General features: G+C 34.9%; 1 protein-coding gene across 1 annotated transcript in view; it reads right to left on the reverse strand.

Annotated features, from left to right (window-relative positions):
• CDH12 (cadherin 12) overlaps positions 1-23,687 on the reverse strand; it is a 1,005,439-nt gene that overhangs the window by 89,390 nt on the left and 892,362 nt on the right. The window contains exon 6 of the mRNA XM_007188231.2: positions 1,702-1,821. Coding sequence (XP_007188293.2) covers positions 1,702-1,821 — 120 coding nt within the window. The remainder of the gene's footprint in view (positions 1-1,701; positions 1,822-23,687) is intronic.

Consider the following 23,687-nt stretch of genomic DNA (forward strand, 5'->3'; position numbering starts at 1 on the left):
ATAAGAAAAAATAACCCATAATGTTCCCATTTGACAAAAGGATGTATAGTATCTTAGATAATCTCATTATTTGTCTATACATTTGGCCTATTGCACAAACCTTCTTAATTCCTCTGGAGCTTTGTACCATCATAAACTTCATTGAAAACTTCCCTAAACTTTTTTTTATCAACAATTTCCCCTTTTTTCCACAAATATATGATTTTCCCAAAGGTAAACAACAATAGCCACCACAAAACTTCCTCAATACCTATATTGCCAAACATTTTCTTCTCCTGTCTTCACTGCCTACTTTTGGAAAATAACTTACATTTTAGGTGTAATCTCCCCATTACACACTCACTCTTAACATTTGACCCCTTGGCTTTTGATCTCTGATCCTACTTCCAAACCAAAAGAGCTTCTTTGTCCTGAACCTTTCTGTATTTTCTTCATCACTGATGTTCCCTTCTTAAAGGACTAATGTTGTCCTTACTACAATCTATTCCTTTTTAAGTTTACTAAAGGGAGCAGCTCCCAGCCTTATTCCCTTCATTTTTTGATGGCTTCTGGCCCCCTGTTGGCTTGATGAAAAGGGTGAGAAGTGAGGACAGACAGAATGGCAGGTTTAGTTGACAGAAAATTTGCTGGTTCTTTATTTTCACTTAATTGACCTTGTGTTTCCAAACAACATCCATCCATGGTTAATTATTAATTAACCTATATCTAATTGGTATTCCAGTTTCCGCACACTTCTGAGGAAGTATAAATTTTGAAATGTTTAACCCATTTGCATGTATAGTGTCGGAAACGAATACCTTTCAAATCAATGTAGGTCTTTAAAGATCTGTTTACAAATTTTAAAAGTAACTTATTAGCCCAGTATGTTAACAGTTTATTCCATTACTTTAAACTGATGTGATAAACAGTACTGAATTTAATATGAAACATGTTATAATGTATTATATAAGAGTTGATAAAACAACTGTCATTATGGAGTTTCTGCTTTAACTGTGACACTGAACACCTGCTTTGATCACTGGTCAGCTTGACTGGAGCTCCTTAAAAACTATCTTCACTCAAAAACAGATTCTCTAGAAACAGGGGGAACTCGTTTCCTTTTAAGGGGAATACAAAATCGTCCTGCATGTTTTCCTGCCCTTTCTATACTTTCCATAGATTCTTATATTGGGCTTTGAAAACTGGAATTTCAATGGTTTGACTTAAAAACGAGAGTGGCTTCAAAAACATAGACCAGAAGAATTAGTGATCTTGGGGTTTCAAGTTTGTCAGCCCTCTTCTTTCCCCTACTAGAAGCATAAGTCTATATTTTTCCAAAGTCACCATCCATAACCCTTGATAGCGACAGCAATAGAAACTCCATAATCTTGGGTTGATTAGGCCCAAAACTGAATATAATTGAACCCAACCAAGAAAAACTGAAATAAAAGGCTATTTTAGCTAGAAGAAACAAAAAAAAATTCCTCGACTTTGGAAAATTTAAAGTAAATCATACAAAGAATTCCTAACTAACAAATTTGGACTTGGCATATATGTGTAAAAAGGTTTATATTTATACCAAGTTCAATCTGAAAGAAATAGTTCTGCAGCAGCAAGGTAAGATCCTATCTTCCTTTGCTAGATGGGGAGCACATTGAATCTTTATTGCAGTGTTAGAATGGGAAAGGGAGGTGATAATGTTGTCTCTAATAAAAACTTTACCTGTCTTGGGATCAATAGAGAAATAAGGCTGTCCCTGAAGAATGCTGTAAACGACTCTGGCACTGTTTCCATAGGTTGGATCATCTGCATCCGTGGCCTTGACCTGGAGCACATAAGCACCTGGAAAATAAGACCATATGATTCTAGCATCTTTGTTTTATAGAGCTCAAGGTCATGTCTTTTATCTTCTGGACTCCATTTTCCTTTGGAATATGGCATTCCTTAATTCTGTGAGTATATGAAGTCACTGAGAATAACTTAACTATTATAACCAAAATGTTGAGCAACAATATTAGCTGTTAGTGCAAATGACACCTATGTTAAATATCTATTTTTAAAGCTGTGTCCATTTCCAGTAGCTAGGTCATTGACCTGAAAGTCAACACAATAGCTTTATTGATTTGTACACCGAAGAAAACATGACACCACTTGCATTAGCTCATCTGCTTACTGTAGATGATTTAATTGCATGATTAGGATATCAATAGAAGAGCTAAAAGGTTTAAAGGCTTACTGAACTTTAGAGGGTATAAGTAATTTGCAATTTCAGTTTAAAAATCAACAATTACATACTCGTTTAGGAAGCCTTTAATTAGGACAGAATATTTGAGAAAATGAGGAACAGAAAATAATTGCAATTCTAGCTAGAGAAGCACCTTTATGCCTCAAGACTGAATTATTCTAAGTGTTCACTGACATAGGAAAACTTTAAAGACAATCCAAATTATCTGTAGCTTTTCTCATCTCTTGACACTTGGCCGTATTATTTATGTACTAAGAGAAGCTGACAGGAGATTTTTTCAGCAGTTTTGTCTTACATATTCATAGTCATAGTTAAGTCTTCCTCTAAGAACTTTTTAAGTGAGTATCTCTTCTTAATGTCCATTCAGTGTTACTATTCTGAATTGAGAAAAAAGTAGAATCAAAATTATCAAACTCAGTATAAATAAAATAATATGCTGCTGATGAAGGAAGGAAATGCCTACTGAGCATAAAGGGAGTGAAATGTGCATCCAAAGTTACACAGTGGACAGAATACTCTTCACCTCTTGGAGGCATTCAATGTAACTGTCAGTTTGGGGAATGCAAGATTGCTCCATTTACTCACTCAGGCTTTTTTCTTAAGACAGTGCCAACCAGGAACAAACTCAATCTTAAAGGTTTGCTCTAAAAGCTAAGAGAATGAACCATCTCTTCACCTCTACTTTTTTGTTACATGAAGTGTTAGAATGCTGAAAAAGTAAGAAATCATAACTTCCAGTAGACATTCAATGCCAAATGCTTTACCTTAAGAGGTTTTGGTGAATCCGAGTTATATCAACAGATAAAGCACATGTTTTATTACAACAGCCTTTCCCAGAAGAAGACACTACTAGAAGGAAAGTAGGGAAACCTTTTTTTTTTTTTTGGCCTCACGGCTTGCGGGATCTTAGTTTCCGGACCAAGGATTGAACCTGTGTCCCCTGCAGTGGAAACTCAGAGCCCTAACCACCGGACTGCCAGGGAATTCCCGAAAGTAGGCAAACATTTATAAGCTGTCAAGAATGATAACTGATATTATTCAACATCATCCATCATCATCATTTTCATCATCATCAATAACAATATTTGCAGCATCTTTAATAATTATTGGACAAATAAGCATTGGTAGGCATTGGGGGCCTATATTAAGGATTCATCAAAAGTAAGTCCTCCTTAATGATGTAAGAATGACCAGTTCCAAGAGTCAATTCCCCTCTTCCCTCCCCTCTTCTAGGTAATGATTTTTTCCCCAGAAAAATCACTTACCTAGATCTTCATTATCACGTCATCACACATGTGTTATACAGGTAAAGTCTACAAATATTGAATAATGCCCAATTCTAGGTATAAATATTGCAGTTGAAAAGCAGTGGGTTGTTTTACTCTGAGGATATATTTGAAGAAAAATGTATTATATCTTCTAGAAAGTATGTAGTAACAGATTTAATAAACTTTTATCTAATGGTCACCATATGCTCAATGCAGAATACATTTTTGCTAAGTACACAGAAAATATTTTCCAAATACATATTAAATTCTTTATGTTAATAATTTTTAAGCTCAAATATTAAAGGAGTGAATTAAGAAGTAGTCCCATAAGTTATAGAAAGAGCAAACATGCATCATTCAATTCCACTTTTGTCCAACTCAAAAGGATCACAGGATAGCAAGAATAATGACACTTGTTTCATCCATAGTAACATCCATGATATTAAAAAAATATTTACACTCAGTTACAGTAGCAATTAACTCTGGTTTAGTGAAAAAGCAGTTTCTGATGTAAGTTATTTAAGAGTTTTTGAGCTACCCCTATATGAGTTTATAAGAACACAATTAAACAGCGTTATATCAGCTTGTTTTGTTGACTGGTCCACTGCTTTCACCAAACTAATGCAAAAGAGAGACTTCATACTCCCTTCATTAAGAAGATGCAACTAATTGTCTGGAGCACATACATCTCCAAAGACTACCTTGGTCAGTGCTTGTATAGCACACCAGTTCCTGGCACTATTAAACACTAAATACCCAAGAGGTAGGAGTGGGAGGTTGTGGTTGGGGCATGTTTGATGTGAAACAAGGAAATAATACAGTCAGTGACATCCACAGAAACTGGAGTAGTCTTCTTGTCAGTAGCCATCATCCTGGAGTTTATCCTATCACTCAAACCCAGGATGAGAATGTAGCCACTCTAAATGTTGAAGTTCAGAGAGTTTTAATTATCTCTCCTCCCTAAGTTCTATTCCATGCGCATGATGTGGGTTCTGGAGCCTAGAGAAAGTAAGCCAGCTTTCTTTCTTAGTGCAACCACACATGGCCTACTTCTGTTTGCTCATGCAAAATGTGATATACTTTATTTGATTTCATTAAGATTAATATTCTCAATGGGGATGACTTTTAGAAATAATGACACAATGTCTGCATTTCACAATGAAAGAATTGAAGCCCAATGATGTTAAAATCATTCTTATGGATACTGAAAGTCATTCTCATACAAAACGGTAGACAGGTGGTAGTAGAACTGAGCCCGACTATCTCATGATTTCAGCTAAAGTAGGCATTGATCTCTTGATTCATTCATTACTTCTTTCAGTCAAGAAATGTTCAGTGGTCCACACCATGCACCAGGTACTATTCTCAACATACAATAAAAAATAATATGCTGCATAATTCTTTTCTGTCAAACACCACTTCCAGCATGACAGGTTTATATTCTATGTATTTTTTTGCATTTAGGGTATTAAATAAACAAATTTACTAGAAATACATTGAAAACATAATTGGATTCTGTTGAATTTATGACCTCTTCATTTTTTAAAATTTCTCAGATGTATAAGGACATTCTGTAAATTGAATATGTTCTTTGCTTTTTGTCTTTGCCCTGCCACCGTCTCAACTGGTTTGAATCTTCACTGTCACAATTGCAAGGCTCCAGAGCATTCTAATTGCTTCCTCTTCCAGCTCCTTTTACACAGGAACATCAGAGTCATTTTCCTATAACATGAGATTGATTAAGTTACTCTCATTCATTTAAAAAAAAGTTAGAATTAAAAAAGAAAAAAAAAAACTTTGAATGGACTTTTATTCCTAATGAAAAAGCATTATCTAAACTCACTGACATGCTATGACTAGCATGACATGAATGGGTTTCGATATCCCTCCCAGATTAATCTCCAACTGTTCTGCCAGGGACCCCATGCAGTCACCGTACATACTTATTTACTGTTTATCTGAGGCTCTTTCACACCTCTGTGCTCTTGCCCAGGTGATCCTGCTGCCTGAAGGAGGTTGGCTTCCACCATCTTGAGAAATCTACTCACTCTTGATGTCCCAGCTCTACTGTCACCTCTGTGGGTCCTTGTTTTTCTGCTCCCAAGCAGAGATAATTTGTCCACTCCTGTGTACTCCCAATAGCCTTAGTACATTTTGATTTTTTAAAACTCTACACATCATTTGTTCTTCTCATGGAATACAGAGTCTTTTACATCAGAAGCCCTTCCATATTCATTCTTTGTACATCTAATGTCATGAATTACATCCCAAATAAATGTTTATTGGTGAATCCTTGAAATACTCCTAAATACACACAAAATACACAAATGCAATACACAATACTTGAAATGGGCAACCTGGAAGCTAGTTATGGCCTTTAGAGTTTTTTTAACACTAAACTGAGAGCTTAACTTGTCTTGAATTTCGAATGCACATCACTGTTCTCATTTAAGAGAGCAGAACCCAAAATGAGTGACATTACATTTAAAAATTCACATAAACAAGATTTAGCCACAAGTTGGAACACAAATCTGATGGAAGTCAATACACATTTATTTGCTGAATAATGTTAACCCTTCTCAGGACTGATGCATAAACAGGAAAAGAAATAAAAATATAATGCAATATATCATTTTCTCTTTGCTTTTGCTTTATGTATACACTGCATTATAATCAAGAAATAATACAGAGTTAAAAAGGTATAGAATGATAAATATAATACACTTTCTTTCCAAATAAGATTGGAAAATAAGTGTACATTTTATCCCGTAAAGAAGACATTAAGCAGCAGAGAAGTGTAAAGCAGAGAGGGTTTCAGAAATGAGTCAGATAGAGGGAAGCAAATGAGGGCCTGTGCACACATATGACATACTTTACAGGCCTAGGATACTATAAGACATTGAAACTATAATTATAGCAGACTTTAACTATACAGTAAAATTAAACATACATGCACAGCAGGTGAGCTTACTCTTTAAGGGAACTGGGTCTTTATCAATTTTACATTAGATTTCACTGCACTGCTTATGAACACTCGTCTCTTAGCTTCCTTCTGTTGATTCTCTTTCTATATTTGTAAAGTTGTAAATGGCTCCTCTGTCCTCTTTATCTTCAACCAGGGCTGCATATAAGACATTTACAAGGATTATTAAGAATTCCTGGGCCCTCATCAGAAAGTCTAATTTAATTATTCTTGGGTGGGCCAGGTACCAGAAACACTTAAAAATCTCTGCAGATAAGTCTGATGAGTAGCCATCATTGAGAAGTCCACTCCTACACACTTTCCCTAGGACATTTCTTCAATTAGGAGAGGCTGCATTGCTTGCCATTGTGTTTACCATCTTTGCCTCTGGAACCTTAATACCTAGGTTTGAATCCTAGATCAACCACTAACAAACTGTGTGACCTCAAGCAAACTACTTAACCTCTCTGTTTTAGTTTCCTCATACCAAAAAAAAAAAAAAATGAAAAAAGAGTACTCATTTTATAGAAGTATTAAATCAGCTAATATTTACAAAGAAATTATAATAGTTTCCCACACAATATGTGCTATTTGAGTATATGTAAAATAAAATAAATACATATATACTCACTTTTTGTTCTCCTGCATCACACAGAGGGTGACAACTCCCAAACATATACACTAGTATGATTCCTGTCTTCAAGTCCCATACTTTAATATTTGAATATTATTTGAATATTGAATACGAATCTGGATTTTATCTCCTGTATGTTAGAAAAATGTGATTTTGAGATGTGTGTTTAAAATATACTAAAATGTAAACAAGGGAACTATGACGATATTGGGCTACTTTATTAAAGACACAAGAATGAAGAGTTTGCATACTTATTAAACCTGCCTGAAGTAATCAGAACGTTTAAGGATCAGAAAAGACATATGCCAAAAAAGTCCTCCAGAACAGAAGTTATGCTCCTTTGAACGGTACTTCTAGGATCAGAGCAGGCAATTTGTTTTTCTCTGCCACCAGCTCTGACTCTGCTCAGCCTGGCCTCAGAGTAACCCCTGGCACATGTAATGCTGTGACATCAGCTCGTGATTTGTTATTCAGTCCAATGATCCAGAGGCACTCTAAGGTTATAAAACTTTCTTCCCAAAAATGTCCTAAATATTTTAGACTATACATATTTACACCTTGTGATTCAAATGTACTTTGATGGATAAGTGAATTCATTTTAATGAGCACTTTATCTCTCTGTTGTGTGCCAAGAATTCTATACCACGAACACCAATACAAATCCTAATGTCTGCTCCCAGCAACACATAACTGAACTCTGACTTCTAGTGATGGTACAATGTTGTCTCCTTTGTACTTAATGTAACTTAGAAATTATTTTCACAGAAGTTGTCATTGGGAAATTCCATAGAAATCATGATAAAATGTATGAGCTTGGAATTCATTCACTCAGTGGCTCTCAGCTATAATTCAGTAAGGTTTGTATTTTTGCTGTGTAGCTTTATATTCTTAAAGGATAAAGAAATTACTTCTGATTCAAATGCATTTAGCCAAGGTACTAAGGACCAGTTAATTAGAGTTTATTTAAAACACACCCAACATACCTGAAATTATTTGTTTTTATTTGATTGGATGATTCTGCCATGTTAAGGGTAAGAGAGATCTATGTATATATGCATATATGTATGTATGTATCTACTCTATTATCTATATCTATCTTCCTAACCATTTATCACTTTATCTAGTTTTAGTAAAAGGAAAAATGCAAACTGTGTATGTATGTGTGTATATGTGTATATGTCAGAAGTCAGAAGTATTGAAACCTAGAACCAGTTCTGCAATTAAATAGATAAATGATCTTTTGCAAATTATTTCACTTCTGTAAGGATAATACTGTAACTGTAGTGGATAATGTAGTAATCCCCCCTAAAAAATTAATCCCACCTAATTGTAGGAACTGTTCATATACATATTCATATATCACTATCTCCCTCACACTTCAGTATACGTTACAAGGAACTTCACTCCCATGGATGCATTTGGCTGAAGTCTAAAAACAAACATGAACCTTTTTTCCTGGCTAATAATGATTGGTTCAGGAATGTAAATATAACCCACTTCAAGCCAATAAAACCAGAGGAGATATTTGATGGGACCTTCTAGGAAATGCTCTCTTTTTCTTTTTCTCTGCACTCTGGTGCACAAACGTCTGGCTGTAGTTATTTCAACATCTTGGGGGAAACATGACTGGAAACAGACACACACAAGAGGCCACACACACTTGAGAATTCCAGGAAAGGTGATGGGGAGTCTTGATCCAACCTGCCAGAAGCTCAACCTATAAGCATTTTGATGATTTGAGACCATACATCCCTTTTTGTATGAGATTGTATACTTGGCAATGGATTGGGGTTTTCTATTACTTCCAAATTAACAAAATTTTGGCAAGTCACTTAAACACTCTAAGCCTCTGTTGTTTCAAATTAAAAATGGGAGTACAAGTAGTAGGGTCCTCGTGGAACTTGTTCATGAGTTAATGCATGTAAATTGCTTTGCATAATAAATGACACATAGGGCGCCCACATCAAAATGGTTGTTAAAATTCTTCAACTTTATGATGATGGGCTAAGATTTCCTTGTTTCCTTCTAATTCCAGTAACTCGTTCTGCAAATTGAAACAGAATCCAATCTTACCTCTTTTTTAAAATAACTTTTCCATTACTGCAGATTAGTCTTTTGGTTACAGGGTTTTGAACGTATCACGGCTCTGTCCAAATCCTTCGGTGGTATGTTATGAATCACTACACCCAGTCTGCACTCTTTCAAAACCGTTCATAGCCTGATATCCATCTGTTTTTTTCATTCTAAACCTCAACTCCTTAGTTTCTCCAAATCTCCCCCTCCAGGAAATATGTTTTATCCACTGTTCAACAAAAATTAGAGATCTGTCAATTCATTTGTGGGTAAGAACTCTGAGCCTCTCAACCAAGAATTGGAAACATATTTGAATTCCATAAAGAGTTTGCAAAGTATACATTAAACAATATATGTAAATCACCCCCTTCTGGTTTCTTCCACTATTGCCTGCTTCCCAGCCACTTCTCATAATCCAGTCTACCACTGGGTGTACTACAGACAAACTCATTCATTGTTTCACTTCCACAGAATACTTCCATTGGCTCCTTCCCTTAGTTGAAATCTTGCTTTCTCCTGAGCCTAGTATTGCCTATTAGCACATTTTAGGCCCACAACTGCCTTCCTTCAGCTTTTCAGTACTGCTTCTGATTAACCGATCTTTTCTATCACCAGTGAAAGAGTCTGCTCATGTTTACTTGTCTTCTTCAGGGGCATTTAAATTGGTTGATGCAAATCTCTTTCTTCAGGTTGCTTCCAACTGTGGTTGGCTTCCTCAGCATCATTTATTCTTGGCTCTCTCTTTCCTTCCTTGATCACCATTTCTTAGTCTTCTTTACACACCCTTTTCCTCTCCCTGCCCTTTAAAGGTCCATGCACCCCAAGTTTTGTCTCTCATCCTATATGCCTAACTCTACAGTGTCACTCATATTTGCCTCTAGCTGCTAGTGACTGGACCATCATTTATATTTTCCAGTTGCTTAAATAACAAAACTACCAGTTAACTTGACCAAGATACATCCAATTTCTTGGTTATATTCTAAACTTCTTTTTAAATCACTTATTGTTTACATCCATTCCCGTCCCCTTTGTTGACTAGACATTGCTAAAATATGCTTGTACTCTTCATGCTGCCACTACTTTTCATCAAAATTTTACTGCTTCTTACCTGGATTATGACTTTAAGATATTAATAATCTCCCCGTTACCTCTCATAACCACCTACCATTCACCCTGTGTAATTAAAGCCACATTCGTCTTTCAGAAATGCAAATTTGATTTTGACCTCAGCACTGTCTCTAATGCTCTTTGTGAATCTGCCTCTACCTACATTTCCAGGTTTATCTCTTATGAAACCTTCTGTCTACTTTATGCTGCCTCAGTACAATATTATTTCCCTAAGACATAGTGCTACTTCATATCCTGCTCTTTATAGATTAGGTTGTGGATATCAGAAAGGTCTCATTTCACCCAGGAGAACTTCAGCCCAAATTAAAAATTGGCCTCAATAACTCTTCTTTCAGAAACTCATTTCCATATGCTCACAGAGCGTCATGCCACGTCTCTCATGCTTCCACTAGGCAGCAAGCACGCCATACAGAGTGAAGACTGCGTACAATTCTTTTTTAATCCCAGTACCTACTGTGGAGCTTGGTGCCTAATAGGTACTTAAGAAATTTCTCTTGAATGAGCTAATAAAAAATAAATGAGTTTGGCTTAGAACATATTTTTGATCAGTCCATGTTAGAAGTTTCCAGTGAAGCCTTTATTACATCTCTTGACTTGGGTCAAAAATTCAATGTCCCCTTGTCTCAACCTTTATGGCAGTGATGCTGTTTTGCTGTCTGTTACAGAAATCAGAGGAGCAGCTTCAAATCAAAAGTGACTTTAGAACGCAATGAAAGTGGAAACAAAAATACAAGAAATCAATTACTAGCATGTCAGTGATCTCGACATATCAAGTCCTGCTAAATCTATCGATGAGTATATGATTCTACTCCCAGTTTTAAGGAAGAGAATAAACTTTTGTAAAAGCAAGGACTGTACTGAGTTCATATCTATGGAAAATTCATTACAATAAAGTCCAGAATTAGTTCTATCAGTTCCCATTATCTGGAATCCAGTGATCTTGATTACTGATTATTTCACAAACTCAAAAGATAGGACGATGCCACATGACTGCAATATTTAAAAGTGCTCACAGATAAACATGTATACTGATAGAAAGCATGTTCAGCTATAAAGTAGCAGTAATTTTAGCCATTATTGATTAAATAATCTTAGCTAATGGAGAAAGATGTGTTATTTGTGTATAAGTACTGTGATTTAATATTTAGATTTTGTTCCTTTTGTGTTGTTGTGGTTAAATGTTGCAGTGATTTAGGCTGAGGTTTAGTTTTAGCAATTTTTAAAGAAATAAAAGACTTAAACACTTACAATACAGTACAGTTGACCCTTGAACAACACAACTTTGAACTGCTTGGGTCTACTTACATGCAAATTTTTTCAATGTTTAATATTACGCTACTACATGATCCATGGTTGGTTGAACCCAGGGATGTAGAACTGTGGATAAGGACGAACCATGGATACGAAGAGCCAACTATAAATTAGACCTAGATTTTCAACTGCATGTAGGGTAGAAGCCCCTAGCCCCTGTGTTGTTCAATTGTCATCTGTACTTGTTCATTGTAATCCAACTCATCAGGGTAGAAATGTACTGCAGCTAAACAAAATTCAAACTTTACTAAATTTCATATGCCTTCTAATCCAAATTCTCTCAATTGATGAGCAAATGACAATGGAGAAGACAAATAATCTGGTCTCAGTTTATTCATCTATAAAATGGGAGATTTGGAATAGATGTCTTTAGATTCCAGGATATAAACACATGTTGTAATTCTAGACAAAAGACCCTGATTAAATTGATAGTTAATAAGATTAAACTTTGATGGATTTATCAACTTTATTTCACTTCACCTAAGTTTTTATCAAATTGTCACTTCACATAAGTTTCTCTCCTGAGAATGGAACCTATGATTTGAATTTGAAAAAGTTATAGTTATCTTTCCCATGGTAATGTATGTTTTCATTTAGAAAAAACTTTAAAAGTTGGATGTGAGTTTTAAAACTCATCAAGAAAGAAAAATAACATATGTATTATCACTACTTTATAGGACAGTGATCTGTTTATTAACCCCTTTGAACTTTTCAGAGTAACACATAAAAAGAAAGGTAAAAAACATTATATCACTAAACTATAATTTTAATGCATACTGTATGGAACATTGAACTTATTACCTGCACAATATATGCTAACTTGGAGGCATTCCTGTTACTTAAATTGGTAAAATTTGATGCTACTTTAAAATACATGATTGATGACAAAAATATGTCATAAATTAACTATGCCATTATTTCCAAATACAAGCTATATCTCAATTCATTTATAATTCTATTATTTACCATGAGGTTTTTTCCATCATGCTAAAATTATTCCTTTCCAATATTTTGGTGAATATATTACTATATGGAGTTTTCATATACAGTATTTTTTAAAAAGCTTTCAAGTTGTAAGCCAGCCATAAAATATAGTGCAGGTTACAAGACAAAAAGGGATTAAAAGCCTAAGAGAAAGTGAGTTATAGCTAGATGGGATTACTCATGAATTTATTTTATGACCCAGTTGAGGAGACAGAAAAGAGACCAGATAAAAAGTGGGCAGACAGCAGGAGATGATGCTCCAGGAGCACAAGAATATTCAGAATATTAGTCATGAATTCCACTCATTTGATTTAAAAGGTAGATTGAAAACTTGGTGAAGGGCAATTTTGCTGGGTACAATTACAAATTACGGGTTTGTGGTATTAAAAAAGAAGCTGTGAGAAGATAAATTTCAGGAAAGGGTTTGATGTCCTTGCTTGTAAACATTTAGCAGCTGGACGGAAGTCCACCTGCAAACCAGAGTCCTTAATGCATGCTGGGGCTGAGATTCAGTTCCAAGTTCTCCTTTTCTTTAGAGCACTGAACCTAGGGCCACATTCAGCGGAATGTTTCATGTCTTTGAAGTTCTGGATAGCAGTTAGGTCCATTCTCTAAATCTACCCCACTGAGGAGTTACGAGTCCAAGAATATTATATGTCCTGCTGCTGTGGTCTCCCTTGTTGTCTTGTCTGTAGATTCTCACAGTTTCCTTCCACTGGAGTCAGGCCCAGGAGCGTGGCTTTCTTTTAGTCTGTGACTTTAGGGCACAAAGCTAGGGCTTGTCTCTTGATTAGGATCATTCTCCAGTTGGGTTGCTCTACATATATTGCTTTTTGTCTTATTTTTTCCCTTTTGTCATGATATTTTCTGATCCACAGGCATCCACTTCCTGTGAGTCCAAGTATTAGAATTCAGGGTGCTACTAGACCCCATTTTTTAGGATTTTCTATCTGAAAGAGAAAGCTTCAGCATCTCATGGCTTCCATCTCTTAGTTCTGAAGGGTGAGATGTTGCAGTGAGGTGAAGCCTTGAGTCTTCCATAATGTCCAGAGTACAGGAACCCAAGAACCCCAACCCAATAATATAGTGATTAAGGCTAAATACCAGGGCACCTCTTCAGATATGCTCTGGGGAGAAATTTCATTAGCTTTTCATTTATAGGGCCATCAATTAAGTGATCATTGTTGTGGCAGCTAATACTACACTAGACACTGAGAATATAAGAATAAAAAAAAAGCAAAACCAAAAGAAAACTCTGATCTTAAAAGATAGTCTTCAAAGAACTTAAGTTTATTTTATAAGTTCTTTTGTGGGACTCAGAAAATTATACTCATCTGTAGCTCCCTCTTCTTTCCTAAAAAAAAGTTAGAGTACAACAACTAATATATATTGAACTACCACAATGTATCAAATATTGACCAAAAGATTTTATATGCATTATTCCATTTAATGCTTGAAACGATCCTATCTCCTATAATCAGCTCCATTTTTACAAATGCTGAATTACTCTTGGTAAACTGTGAGTCTGGGAAAACTCTGGCAGTTGACAACAAAGACTTTGCCTTTAGCCACTCCCCTGAATCACTTCCAGGGAACACAGGAGCTCTTTGTAAAGTGACTGAGCTGTTCCATTTTGTTTGGCTATACTTGGTATAACTTTTTTCTTTTTTAATTTGGAATTGAGCTTTTAGCAGTACACTACTTGTTTCAATGTTTATACTTAGAATTCTAAGATATTTTGAAATCAGGAAGTGTGATGACTCCAGCTTTGCTCTTCTTTCTCAAGAATATTTTGACTATTCTGATTTTTTTGTAGTTCTATATGAATTTTAGAATTGTTTTTTCTATTTCTGTGAAAAAATGCTATTGGGATTTTGATAAAGATTACAATGAATCTGTAGACACTTTGGGTAGTGTGGCCATTTGAACAATAGTAAGTCTTACAATCCATGAACATGAGATGTCTTTCCAATTATTGGTGTCTTCTTTAATTTCTTTCATCAATGTTTTATAGTTTTCAAGATACAAGTCTTTCACCTCCCTTGTTAAGTTTATTACTAAGTATTTTACTCTTGTTGATGATATTGTAAATGAGGTTATTTTCTTAATTTCTTTTTTGGATAGTTTGTTGTTAGTGATAGAAATGAAACTCATCTTATATTTTTGTATTCTACAATTTTACTGAATTCATTCATAATTGTAATAGTTTTGGGGAGCATCTTTAGGGTTTTCTATGTATAAAATTATGCCATATGCAAACAGAAATAATTTTTACTTTTTCCTTTCAGTGTTAGATGCCCTTCCTTTCCTCCTTTCTTTCTTCCATTCTTTCTTTCTTTCTTCCTTCCTTCCTTCCTTCCTTCCTTCCTTCCTTCCTTTCTTTTTTCTTTCTTTCTTTCTTTCTTTCTTTCTTTCTTTCTTTCTTTCTTTCTTTCCTTCCTTCCTTCCTTCCTTCCTTCCTTCCTTCTTTCTTTCTTTCTTTCTCTCTCTCTCTCTCTTTCTTTCTTCTCTCTCTCTCTTTTTTGCCTATTTGCTCAGCCTAGGACTTCCAGTACTATGTTGAATAGAAGTTCTCAAAAGCAGGCATCCTTGGCTTCTTCCTGATCTTAAAAAGCTTTCAGTTTTTCACCATTGAGTAGGATGTTAGTTATGACCTTTTCAAATATGGTCTTTTTTATATTAAGGTAAATTTCTTCTATATAGTTTGTTGAGTTTTCATCATTAAAGGGTGTTGAATTTTGTCCAATGTTTTTTTTCCATCTATTGAGATGATTATGCAATTTTTATCCTTCATTCTGTTAATGTGGTGTATTACATTAATTAATTTATGTATGTTAAACCATTCTTTCATCCCAAGGTAAAAATATAGGCCACTGAAAATGTATAGAAAGCTCAGAAGTAAATCCATGCTTATGAGGTCAGCTGGTCTTTGACAAGGGATCAAAGAATACACAATAGGAAAGGATAATCTCTTCAACAAATGGTATTGGGAAAACCAGATATCCACATGGCAAAAAGTAAAATCAGACCCTTGTCTTATTCCATACACAAAAATCAACTCAAAATGGATTAAACACTTAAGTGTAAGAACCGAAACTGTAGTGAAAACATAAGAGAAAATCTTCATGACATTGGTTTAGGCAGAGATTTTTTGGATATGACCCCACAAGCACAAGCAATGAAAGGAAAAGTAGACAAATAAGACTATATCAAACAAAAAAGCTTCTGTACAGCAAACAGTCAACAGAGTAAAAAGGCAACCTATAGAATAGGAAAAAAGTTGCAAATCATATATCTGGTAAGAGGTTAATCTCCAAGATATATAAGGAATCCCTACAAATTGATAGCAAGAAAACCCACAGGCAATTTGATTTAAAAATGGGCAAAGGACTTATAGACATTTCTCCGAAGAATACATACAAATGTCCAACAGTTATATGAAAAGATGCTCAATACCATTTATCAACTTGGAAATGCAAATCGGAACCACAATGAGATATCACCTCACACCTATCATGATGGCTATTATTTTTTTAAAAAGTGCATGTAGGTTAGGATGTGGAGAAATTGGAATTCCTGTCCCTTGTTCATTGTTGATGGGGATGTACAATGATGGGAATGTAAAATGATGCTATGGAAAACAGTACAGAAATTTCTCAAAAAATTAAAAATAGAACTACCATATGATAGAGCAATGCCACTTCTGGGTATACATCCAAAAGAATTGAAATCAGGTTCTCAAAGTGATATCCACACTTCCATGTTCACTGTAGCATTATTCACAGTAGATAAGATATAGAAACAACCTAAATGTCCATTGACAGATTAATGGATGAAAAACATGTGGTATATAGGTACAATGGAATATTATTCAGACTTAAAAAAGAAGAAAACCTTTCCATATGCAGCATCACAGATGAACCTGGAGGACATTATGCTAAGTGAAATAAGCCAGTTGTAGGACAAATACTGCACGATTCCACTTACATAAAGTATTAAAATAAACTATAAAAACAGAGAGTAGAATGTTGGTTGCCAGGGGCTGGGGGAGCGGAGAAAGGGGTACTGCTGTTCAATGATTACAAAGTTTCAGTTCTACAAGATGAACAAGTTCTAGAGATCTGTTATACAGCATTCTGCCTGTAGTTAATAATACTATGTTGTCCACTTAAAATTTTGTTAAGAGGACAGATTTCATGTACGTGGTATTCTCACCACAATAAAAGAAAAAGGGTTATATTACACTGTTTTGTTAATTCAAGTGGTCAATATTCTGTTTTGTTAAACTTAGTATTACTTTTAAGTTTTGTCTGATATTTCATGATTACTAATGGACCTGTAAATATATATAAAATAAAACTTTCAAACGAACTGAATACTTAGAAAGTATACAGGAGATTGTCAAAGTAGCTATACACATCTAAGAATAAATAGGAGATATGTACATTGAGGCCTGGATCTTTTTCTTTAATCTTACTATTTATAAGTCTAGCACCACTGAAGCCCATATGTTCACTTTCAGAAAAAGTGGAAATTAATCTTGTATATAAGCCCTGATTTTACAGGCATTTTGACACTTCATGATTTGAAAATTGAAGATAAATAGTAGGTGTCAAACTGAAAATAGATTACAAAGGAACTTTTTAAAGATTAGAGCAAACAATATTGCCAATATTTAATTAAGAAGCAATGCCTATGTTTCAGCATTACATTTTTAGCACCAGACAGTTATTTTCAGTGGATTTTTTTGTTTGTGATAAATTAATAAATTAGACACTGATGCCTCATGCTGATTCTCCCATTACGGGAAATCATACTTTGTCTGAATTTATTCTTATGTCAAGATGTTTGTGATATCTATGTAATTTGCTTTATTGCTACACACTCACACAGACACATACAAAGATCATGTGGAGCAATTGTGGAAATTATCAAAAAAATATATTATCATTATTATTTTATCAGTGTTTTCAATTAAATTTTTAATCAGGAAAACCCAAGTCATTTGAACCAGAAACAGATTGGCTGTACTGCTTTTGCATTCTGGCAGTTATCTATATCTTTTCATTTATATTGCAACTACTATACTGAATTGCTAAACTTTTTATAGTGGTATATTAGGCAATATTCTGTTTTCATTATTTAAATATAGTGTTCACCTAATTTTTGCAACTACCCTATCAGGCAATAACTTATTATAATAGGCTCTGTTCTAAGCACTTCCTTTATATTAGTGCATTTAATCCTCACAACAATACTGTGAGAAAGAAACTATCATCTACTTTTTACAGGTGATGAAACTAAGGCAACAAAGCTTACATCATTTGCCCGAGTTTGAGCAACTTTAGAACTAGCTTATGATTCGGTTGGTCTGATTCCTCAGCCACTGCTCTGAATCACCGGTTAGGTCACAGCAAAATGGTTATGTGCAGATTGAATTGGGTTGGGTAGCTAGAAGCATAATTTTTAGCTTCAAAATGGTTCACTCTTTTAAGAAAAGATTCGTGCAAGCTCCCCAATATATGTTCAAACACAATTGCTAATAGCAAACTTGAACGCATGGCCTGGATATATCCATAGATTATATGCCTCTTATACTATTTCTTTCATAATTGTCTAAGCTTCTTTCAGTCTTCTCTTTCTAGAGCTATTATTCTTAGATGCTCTTGGCTGATGATTTTCCTTATTCCTTTCTCACATTTAAAAATATTAGACACTGTTCTATTTCCTTGGAAAATGTCTCATTTTTTTCTTAAATGTGTCTCCAAATAATTCATATAGGCAAGATCTTTTTTTCTCTTTTAAATGATTTAAGTTGTAGTTTTCCTAAAATGTATGATGATCTTTGATTTTGGCTCATCTTTTAAGATGGAACAATAAAATCCTTTTGACAGCTCTGTGTGTATGGTCAGAATATGTTTCTTTAGGGCAGAGACAAATCAATGTACCATGGCCTAATGGTGTGCTGAGAAGGTGTTATAAGTTTGACACAGACTTGCCTCTGCCCATGAAGTAGCGAGCCAGTACTTGTGGTCACCACTGCTATGGAGCCAATAGTTTCCTCCAGTGTTCAATGGAAATATTCTTATTATCTACATGTGTTTTAATATGACAATAGCAGTATTTTATTAATATCACTATTTATGTAATCAAATGTGATAAGGAAAGGGATAGAAAGTTCTTATTAGGATTTTCAGACTTGTGCATTTATTTGAATTGATTACATTTATTCCTTTCTTTTTCTAAATTTGACAATATCTGAGAAGACTTTTGACTATGTTTCCATTGTTCTTTACCTCCCTACTTTAGAATTATTCCCTGATGATGATTCTTTGAATCTCCTTCACTTACTCATTTGTTGACCCCTTACTTGAGTGCTATTTTTAGACTCTATATGGTATGGTGGATAAAATATTTAAATAAGATGTTTATGATTATTTGGTAGAGATGGAAGAAATAAATAACCATAATGTAAAAATATAGTAAATTTAGTATTATGAAAATGTAGCTGAAGGAGAAAGGAATTCCATTATGATAGACCAGATAAGGTTTCTCCACTCTAAACTGTGTCTCTTATTTAGAGCTTAAGCAATGAATATTAATACTACTGAAATAACATTTAGGTTTGCATAATTAATGGTGTGAAGTAATTGATGAAATCAAGAATGTTTCATGTCCGTATATGTATATTGTTCACATGCATAGGTTTTTAAAGAAATCTATTTATCTATCTATAATTTGGCAAATGTCCTAGCATCTCTAAGCTCTGTTTTCTTGTCCGCAAAATATTAATAATTAAAAATACATATCTCCAGAAGTTATCTTCAAATGGAAATCTAAGGAAGAGAGAGGCTAAGATACTTTTCAGTGCTCATATATCAAATAACTGGTAAGCTGTGACAAGTTTGCAGATCTGGTTGACTTTGAAGCCCACACTCAAGTTATAGACATGGCTTACCATTTCTAAGCACCATGTAGCCCAACAGCCCCCATCTATATATAAGAAGATTGTAGAATCTTCTCCCACCTATGTGTAGAAGGATCTTAGGCCCTTCTCCTTATCAAATGTCTCTTACCCCCATAACTATTCCTATAGCCCTGGTTCCTTTAAGTAAAGCAACCACAACTACAAATCTGAACAGTCTACACAAAGGGTAATGACTTTAGATCACTGTTTTAAACTTACTTTACCAGATAAGATATGCATTTTATGTTACAATTTAGAATGTACTTAAACAGGTTCAGTAAGATGCAAATCCCTCCAAGCAGACATTTTGTCTGTTTTGTTCACAGTGGTATGTATCTCTTGTACCTAGAACAGTGCCTGGAATACAGTGATCAATGAGTTTTTGTTGAATATTATATACATACATATGCATATATATATGTGTGTGTGTATATATATGTGTGTGCATATATATATTCCTTAAGTGATAAAATAAGAGATCAATTACAGGATGCCATCCCAAGTACTCTAAAACCAATGATATGAAGGTGCTTGGTTAGATCTATTTTTAACAAGCACTCATTATGATTCTCATCTTGAAGATATTTTGAGAGACATCATAAAGTTTCACTCCTCAATGAGGTAGGATGTTGCCAGGCCCCTTCCAGAGGTGTGCAACGCTGCTAAGGGCTAACTCTCCAGCCCTCTTTTACACTTTTCCTTCCGAGACTTTGGAGATACTTCTCTAATGCCCAGATTCCCACACAGCCGTGTTTGAATATTGCATTTTTTTGTCTTCTAGTCCCATCACCAGGAGGGTCAAAACTTCTCACAACCAATCAAGTTTTCTTTGTATTCCCTACTCTCACCAAAAGTCCCTATTTTATCCATGTGGCTAACCTCAGTGGTTCATGCATGTGTGTGGAGGTGGTTGCTTACGTACATATGGCTGTGTGAATGTGGGGATGGGGTGACTGTGGAGGGCATGAAAAGAGAAAGTGATGCCATCTCATCTGAATTATTTCCCAAATTTGACAGATCATTACTATCACCTGAGTAGTTTGTTTACTTATGTTTTAAATACAGATTTTGTTTTACTCCATCACTGGAAATTCTAAGAATCCATATTTTTATATCTCCCTATTAAATTTTTGATGATTTAGGAACTTGTACCAAAAAAATAAGCAAAATGTGTACCCCATTTTTATCCATGCTATATTCTTTGACTTTAAGAAGTTTGCAATCGAATTGTAAGATACACAAAACAATTAGAACAATGGACTAGACAGAACATAAGTTTATGACAATCAAATGAAAAATGGTTTGATGAGATTGATCTACATGTTTAGAGTAGTTGGGAAAGGTTTGTGGTGCACGGGCGACTGAACTTTGAATTTGAATAATGGGTTTGGTGGAAAGGAGTGTTGCAAGAAAACTGTCCAAGTGATGAAAGTGATATAAGTGAATACCAGAAAGTAGAAATGAACATGTTCCTCCAAACACACAAGGGAATTGCTCAGGAATGATCAATGATTAATGAAGAAAAAATGAAAATAAAAATGAATGGGTTGGGCTTCCCTGGTGGCGCAGTGGTTGAGAATCTGCCTGCCAATGCAGGGGACACGGGTTCGAGCCCTGGTCTGGAAAGATCCCACATGCCGCGGAGTAACTAGGCCCGTGAGCCACAATTACTGAGCCTGCGCGTCTGGAGCCTGTGCTCCGCAACAGGAGAGGCCGCGATGGTGAGAGGCCCGTGCACCGCGATGAAGAGTGGCCCCCACTCGCCGCAACTAGAGAAAGCCCTCGCACAGAAACGAAGACCCAACACAGCCATAAATAAATAAATAAATAAAAAATTAAAAAAAATGTTCATAATAATGTTCATTTGCTGGTACAAAAAAAAAAAAAAAAAAACCAGTGGGTTCAGAATCTGGGTTATTATCTCCCCAAGGTCCTTAATCTACACAGTTAACAAAAGTTTCTTGAGAGTATACCATGACCCTCAATCAAACTGTTCATGTTATTTTGATCAACAGACAAAATAGCTTTCAATATTTGGAGAAGACAATGTTAAAAGAGTTTCTTCTATCACAATACAAAATATTTAGCTATCAACAATGAAATCGTCTATCTAGAATATTATTACCACAAAATTAACTATTCTTTTATCTCTCTAATTTTTTAATCTCCAATTCACTGGCTCCACCTCACCAGCATTTAAGACAGTAAATGGCAGATTAATAAAAAGATGGCAGGCAGACAGTGTGCTGATATTAATAGATGGCTGACAAACCATTACTCTTTCTCTGCGTGATCATCAATGATAACAGGAGACACTTCTGATGGTTAGAAAGGTCTTCCTCACACATTAAAAAACTGGCCTCCTGTGATTTTTACCAAGTTGTCCCCATTTTGCTCTCTGGAGACACTGAGCATCTATAGCTCGCATGATGACCTTCAAATATTGGAAGTCAGCTGTCATGTTCCTCTTTCTTCTTTCTTCTTTTCTTCCAGCTGAACACTCCACACTCTTCAACTGTTTCTTGTATAACATGGCTTTTCACCATGGCCTTCTTGTTCTGCTTCCCCTGGTCCCTCCGGTACTGCTAAATGTCACTCCTGGCTTCAGAAATGAATTCTTGAGCTGTAGAAAAATCAGTACCAGGTTGTGTGAGACTGCCCTTTATATTAATTCGATCAGAACCGGCATTAACTCCATTAGGTAATGGAATAAAGCTACCCTTGGCCCCATGCTGGGAGTCGATGGCATAAGCGGGAACTGCCACAAATCCAGTCTTTCTTCTCTCAGCCCCAGGTTATCTTTCAGTTTTTTTCCATGAGCACTAATTAATGAGATAATTAATTGAGCGCTCAGTCTACACAAAAAGCCTGAGGGTGTAAGATAAACAGATACATTCAGGAGAGTCTTCGAAGAGAGCTAATTAGCCAGTTTGGGGCTGTAATATACAGGCAAAGACTTGGTTACAATCTATGCAAAGGTTAACTTCTAAATTGATGTTAACTCTAGTTGTGCAGAGGACCTGAGAAAGAGAGGACATGTGCTTTCCTTTCCTTTTTCTCCCAGAATTTTGTTTAATATAAATTCAGATTATTAAATGTTTTTTTCTTTAAAGGAAACATGGAGATTTCTTAGTTTTCAAGTTTTAAGGAGATAATTATTAGTTAATTGCAAACACCTCACGTGTTAGCTCATCGATAACATACTTCACTAACACCAGAAGATAGAGAGCACTTCAGTCTAGAAAATAATGTACAATGTTTTACCTAAATACAGAAGCAATACATCTTTATAGAAATTAAATTCAGTCATAATCCCAATATCTAGGACTGTTTCTGATAATACTTCTAAGTTTTATTGTCATTTGTCCACAGATTTAAGTAAATTGATACATACTACTCATAATACATTAAAACCTACTTTTTAAAATTTAATAATAGTGAGAACCATTCCGTTTTTAAATATTATTGATGACATGCTTTTAATAAATACACAGTATTTCATCAAATGAATTATCTCACTATTTTTAAAAAACTAATCCATCATTAATGTTATCTAGTTTATTTCTTGCTTTCACCATTATAGATAATGGCACAATGCATATCCTTGCATATACAAATGGGCACATATTAGAGAATTTATTTATTCTTAAATAGGTACTAAGTATTTAAAATAGAAAAGAATATCTGATTATATCTATATCTATGTATCTCATCTATATCTGGTCTGATGGGAAAAGGAGTATATTTAAAATGCTACTCATATTTTTAACTAGGAAAATAGAAGATCAACATGCCTCATTGTACATAACATTTTTTATATTTTATCTCAGTTTTCAATAAAACAAAGAAAAATGACACCAGTTTAAAAAAAATAGTATTAGATAATAAAAGTACTTAATTTTAAAAAGGTCTTAATTTCTGAGCCCCAAAATGTGTAAGGGATATTTTTTTTTAATAGTAATGTAACTGAGCATAACAGAGTGGGCGAAGGATGTCTGGTTTCCCACTCTTTGCAGTTCAGACCTGGAGGTCCCCCAGGCTCCAAGCACATTCCCTCCCTGTCAGAGGCGGTTTTAGCAAAGCTGTAATTGCTGTGCCTGTAACCAGACAGGCCAACATCGCCTTTCTGGGGTTTA

The sequence above is a fragment of the Balaenoptera acutorostrata genome, chromosome 2 (genome assembly GCF_949987535.1).
Source record: "Balaenoptera acutorostrata chromosome 2, mBalAcu1.1, whole genome shotgun sequence".
Taxonomy (NCBI): domain Eukaryota; kingdom Metazoa; phylum Chordata; class Mammalia; order Artiodactyla; family Balaenopteridae; genus Balaenoptera; species Balaenoptera acutorostrata.